The sequence below is a fragment of the Capra hircus genome, chromosome 25, assembly GCF_001704415.2.
Source record: "Capra hircus breed San Clemente chromosome 25, ASM170441v1, whole genome shotgun sequence".
Lineage (NCBI taxonomy): Eukaryota > Metazoa > Chordata > Mammalia > Artiodactyla > Bovidae > Capra > Capra hircus.
Window position 1 is genome coordinate 37509710 of NC_030832.1, and position 6000 is coordinate 37515709.

At 47.1% G+C, this 6000-nt stretch overlaps 1 protein-coding gene across 1 annotated transcript in view; it reads right to left on the reverse strand.

Annotated features, from left to right (window-relative positions):
• The window catches only part of LOC102191011 (cytochrome P450 3A24), a 59174-nt gene extending 56019 nt beyond the window's left edge, over nucleotides 1-3155 (reverse strand). Inside the window, exon 1 of the mRNA XM_018039888.1 lies at nucleotides 2983-3155. Coding sequence (XP_017895377.1) covers nucleotides 2983-3053 — 71 coding nt within the window. The 5' untranslated portion in view covers nucleotides 3054-3155. The remainder of the gene's footprint in view (nucleotides 1-2982) is intronic.

Consider the following 6000-nt stretch of genomic DNA (forward strand, 5'->3'; position numbering starts at 1 on the left):
TCACCAGCTAAGAACAGTGCCCCAGGTACACTCATTTTCCTGAAGATGCTCAATCACAAACAGCTAGATTACTGCCTCTGACTTCAACTATCTTATAAACCAACTGAGGCTGGTACTCCCCATAGCAGGCCTGCCTGTAGGTTATCCTTCGTGTATTATGTGTGCAAGCCCATGACTCAGGGTTCTGGATCTTTACAAGTCTGCTCACTCTAGTGTTACTGAGAGATGATAGAGCATGGGAAAAGAGAGGCTGAGGGAAGAGGCTGCCATCAATGGTTTAACCATGAACTTGCTAGACCTCCAAGGCTAACTCTGTAGAGGCAAATTAGTAAGGTATGGCTGAAAAGCAGGCTGTGTATAAATGGTTCAAAATGCCCGACAGGCACTTTCACCAGTCTTCGGTAACTTTCCCGTGGAGGCAAAAGACACTTTGTATGACCAAAAATGAGTGGCCATAGACTGTTCCAGAATATTGGATTAAGCTCCTGTCTCTCCTTCTTCGGAAGCTAGCCTTTAAGGTAGCAGAGGTTCAAATTTCTGTATAAATCCAGCAATCTTTCAATATGTGATAAGAGAAACCCAAAAAATTTCGTGGCAAGACCTACGTTTGAAGTGCCCATGGACGTACTTTGGCCAAGCCGTGTTGGCAATATCTCTCTTTCCTCCAGAGCAAGTGGTAGAGGTGTGGGCACCAACTGCCACAACCAAGGGGTGGCCTGTGCAATTCCCACCCCAGTTCCTTTCTCTGTCTTCACAACCAAGGCAAAACTGGTTTCTGCTTCCGAACCTTCAGTTTGCTACATGAACTCAAAAGTGATGCCAAGCCATTGAGTGATCATGTTGGCAACACTGGTCCCACAGAAAGATCTGATGTAGTGTCTAACCTCACATGGTTCCACCAAGGCAGCAGGTGAACTGAGTGAATGCTTTGGTTTCTTTCTAGCTCCCCACTTTTTGGTACACTGATGCTTCTTTGGGTAAAAAGGAAGAGGCTAAAGATAAAGCCAATCATTTGCATAGTTTTTGCACTGCATCACCATAACGACAGCCTCGCCTGCAGTGACTGATTCCTGCCTGCACCAGTACCTTCTCAGGCTACAGGGATGTTTGCCTGGTGGGGACACTAGCTAGTACCAGCCCCACTGTCAGACAGACCACACACAGTGTGACTTAGATTGTATCTTGTCCCCAGGCTTCAAGCAGATGAGATGCCAACCTTATGGATCTTGTGTGGGATCAGGTCTGAGAAGTATCTCTGAGACATCTGCTCTGAGGAGTGAGGAATATTTTCCCCTCCATTCCAATCTCTTTCTGGATGCCTCTCACACCATCACTGGCTCCCAGCCATGTATACTCATCTGCCCTGAAGACTAAAATAGCTTGCTGGACATGTATATTTAAAAAGCTATATCACAGGAATATATTTATACACTAGATTCATATTCCAGGCATTATTCTAGAGGGTGAGTTTATTTACATACCTTTCTAGGTACTGGGCAACAGTCCTCTTTTTATCCTTCAGGGGAAAAAAAACATGCTGGAAATACTCATATCAATTTTTTAAGTGAAGTGAAAGTTGCTCAGTCATGTCCAACTCTTTGGGATCCCCCACTAGACAGTCCATGGAATTCTCCAGGCCAGAGTACTGGACTGTATAGCTGTTCCCTTCTCTAAGGGATCTTCCCAACCCAGGGATTGAACCCCAGTCTCCCACATTGCCGGCAGCTTCTTTACCAACTGAGCTATCAGGGAAGCCCCAATTTTGGCAGAGTTTAATTTCATTCTATTTAGTACTAGATTCAACTATATAGAATGAAATTAAACTCTACCAATTAACTTTATAATATCAGACAGAAAATATGTTGCTGCAATACTTTGAATTACTAATATTTCTTTCAAAGAATTAAAATGAGGTTAATATTATTCATGTGCAGGTCATCATGATTTCCTATACTAAAGGAAAGTGAATTTGACATAGGGCTCATATGTGATTTGGACGGGTATCTCTAAGCACTTGTTGAAAATAACTCCTCTCCCAACCTAATCCATGATACCAGGTAGCCCACCACTTAAAGGAATTCTTCTGCTAGATGGTTTTGATTCATCCTCCTGTGCCATACTTAAAGGGGAAAAAGTGCTTAAAATCCAAATTGGACTCTGGGACTTGTGACAGCATAGGCTTAGCAGATTTTTATCACAGGGAAAATAAATTAGTACACTGATGCTAACCCTTCCAGAGATTAAAAGGTGAAAGAAATGAATATAATCTCAAGATTTCTGCCAAGTATCCCTAGATCTTAAGATTTCTCATTTGGGGCTCCATAGTTCTGCAGAGTACAGGGTGGGGGAATTGAGCCTTAGGAAAGGATGCCCTGAGGAGGGGCGCAGAAAGGGGGAAGGGCTGAGCATGACAAGAAGGGTGACTGGTCTTCAGGTCCCCTACTAAAGTCTGGGTGCACCCAGTGCCTTGTGTACATAACACCAGGGAAGGAGGTTCCGGAGCAGGAACTCCTGAGTGACAAAGGGGACGATACTTCCTCATGTCTCTTACAGCAGGTACAGAATCCAAGTCAGAGAGAATGAAACAAAAACCCACGTTGCTCCTTTCCTCCAGGATTCCCAGCCATGGGGATCAGTGAGGACTATGCTGCACATGGGCCAGTTGTTTTTAATTTGCCCCTGATGGACTCTGGTTGACTACTCTAGGTCCATGCAAACTGGTAGTCAATCAGAGGGTCATTTACAGGAGCAAAGAATGTCACAAACCCTCCTAACTATGCTAACAGCAACTTGGGAGTAAAGTTAACTCCTTCAACAGATGTGGGTAAGATCAATAATAACCCATTTGGTGCCCATAGCACCCAATGCTTGAGCAACTTCCCCTCCATTTACTTTGAACTTTAAAAAACTAAGGGAACCCCCTTTCCTGCTAAGCACCCCAAGACCCAGGTTACAGAGGAGATGAGCCTGATGGTTACTCACAGATAGAGGAGCACCAGGCCGGTAGCCAGGAGAACCCAGGTTTCCACGGAAAAGCTTGGGATTAGCTCCATGGCCACTTTTCTTGGCGATTCCCTCCTCTGAGTTTCCTTTCAGCTGTGTGTGCTGCCCTCTGCCTGCCTCTGGAGCTTCTGTTCACATTAGGCGGAGATTCAGTGCGGCTGGGAGATTTATGTGCTTAGAAAGGAGGTGGAGCTGGAGCTGCAACCAACAGAAAGGCCACTTGGGCTCCACCTGCAGGAGCCCTCTCTGCCTTGGTAGTTGGCCAAGCATCACACGCACTTCAGTTTGACCTCCTTTGAGTTCATATTCTGTAGGAAATCAATAAACAACTCAATCAGTGTTATCAGTAAGCCCAAAGGTTACAGAAACTCAAATAAAGCCACTGGCTTTAATTCTCCTCTAAACCTCCCTGTCTCTATGGCTGCCTGTAGTCCAAAATATTTGAAACTCTTCAAACAAGATGCTGGTGGTTTAGTCGCTAAGTTGTGTCCAACTCTTTTGGGACCCCATGAACTGCAGCCCACCAGGCTCCTCTATCCATGGGAATTCCCAGGCAAGAATATTGGAGTTGGGTGCCATCTCCTCCTCCACGGAGTCAAACAAGATAGCTGTGCTGATTGTTACTCATACAACTCTTTTCCTGCCTGGAAATGCCCCTGTGTCCCTTTTAGGCTCTTAATTATCCTTCAAAATGAAGCTCAGACAGAACATCTGTGTTAGACTCTTCCCTAACCAACCTCCTTGAGCAGATATAACCATTTCCTCCTCTGGGGATTTCAGTCCCCTGAAAATCCATTTCCTGCACCATGTTTGGTTTTCATACCTAGTACCTTCAGTGGATGGAGACTTGGGCGCATACTGGGTACTAGCCAGGGTCATGTCCCAGGTACCTAGCAGAGTGCTTTCTGCAGAGTGGGTATCCAGAAATGTAGATGGAATTGAGTTGGTAGAGGTAAGGGCACTAGGCACCTGTGTGCCCTCTCCCTGTGGCTCTTTGGTGACCACAGCATCTTCCTGAATTGTTAACACAACAAGGGGGCCTGGCTGGGTCTTGGTCATTGCCTCTGGACTTTCAGGAGGATCCATTAGGATCCTGTTGACAAGAGGGCCCCAGAAGGAGAGGCAGGACATATAGGAGAGGATGATGGCTGCACCAATGGTATCAATTCAGCTGATTCTGGACCCACCTCAAAAGCTCCTGAAAGTCAGATTCTAGATCAAAGAATGGTCACCTCTCTGGAAAGGCCACAATCCAAGATCAAAGGGTGTAAAGAGAGTGAGAGGAAAAAGCTGTCCAATGGCCAAGACGACCCCAACATCATTAGCCACCAGCTATGTGGCACATACAGCAACAGGACTCCAAAAAGACCCCATGAGGGCACGTTATCTCTGGGGAGTGTGGGGTGTGGGTGGGTCAGAACAGAGGGGTTCCCACTTGTGGACGCATAGGGAATTTGGGGGCTTCCCAAGTGTTCCTGGTGGTAAAGAATCCACTTGCCAATATAGGAGACCTGAGAGACACAGATTCGATCCCTGGGATGGGAAGATCCCCTGGAGGAGGAAATGGCAACCAGCTCCAGTATTCTTGCCTGGAGAATCCCATGGCAGAGGAGCCTGGAGGGCTACAGTCCACAGGGTCACAAAGAGTTGGACACGACTGAAGAAACTTAGCATGCAGAGCACAGGGACATTTTATTGGATAACAAGGAGCTGATACAGAGGAGGCCTAGAGTAGCAGTTGCTATCACCTGCTGGAGGCCTCCCCCTGCTGCACTTAAGTTGCTTTAATCATATCTGACTCTGTGACCCATGGGCTGTAGCCCGCCAGGCTCCTCTGTCTATGGGATTCTCCAGGCAAGGATACTGGAGTGGGTTGCCATGCCCTTCTTCAGGAGATCTTCCCAACCCAGGCATCCAACCAGCGTCTCTTACGTCTCCTGCATTGGCAAGCTGGTTCTTTACCACAAGGGGCACCTGGGAAGCCCAGGCATCCACGTAACCCTGCTGAATTCCTGATGGGACCAATATGAGGGCTGAGCATCAAGAAACTACAATGGCTCATTATCAGCACTCTGAGCCAAGTCCTGTGCCTGCTTGGTCTCGGCAACCATGGATTACGTGAAAAACAAAATCTCAAAGGTTCTTAAAACTTAATAGAAACACAAGGCATGTAAGCTGTGTTTGTGCGCTTCCTTCTCCCTTTATCCTGTCTCACTTTCTCTCCTTCTGCAGAAAGCGATACTCATCTCTTGCTAACTTTGGCCTGAGAGTCCCCAGGGCTGTCCTAATTAGCCCGAGTGGGTGAAAGTCTTATTAGTAAAGTGCAGTAAGTCCCAAATATGCCTCCTGCCCTATTTTACTTCCTTGGGAGCTTGTCATGGAGCATGAAATTTCTGTCATCATAGTTTTTCATCTTTGGTTTCAGGCTTCCTCCAGGAGGCCCCTGTTAAAATCCACAGCTTCCACTGAGAATCATAATGTTTGAACACATCTGTTTATCTGTCCATTGCTTCAGTTCAAGCGGGTGACTGTCAGGTGCTGGTGCTGTGCTGTGGCCTAGAAGCTATACAGTCCTGTCCCTTGGGGGCAGCCTCTCAGTAGAGGAAGTGAGACACACAGCTGAGCTCAGTATGGGGCATACCTTTTGGAGTCTTTGGGGAAATGGAGCCCTAGAGAGAGGCAGCAAAGGAGAGAAATGGATGGAAGCTTGAGTACCAACAAAGGACAGACCTGGGAAGCTGGAAGAGGATCCCCAGGGAAAACGAAGTGGAAGTGAAAGTCGCCCAGTCGTGTCTCTTTGCCACCCCATGGACTATACACAGTCCATGAAATTCTCCAGGCCAGAATACTGGAGTGGGTAGCCTTTCCCTTCTCCAGGGGATCTTCCCAACCCAGGGATCGAACCCTGATCTCCCGCATTGCAGGTGAATTCTTTACCAGCTGAGCCAGAAGGGAAGCCCAAGAATACTGGAGTGGGTAGCCTATCCCTTCTCCAGG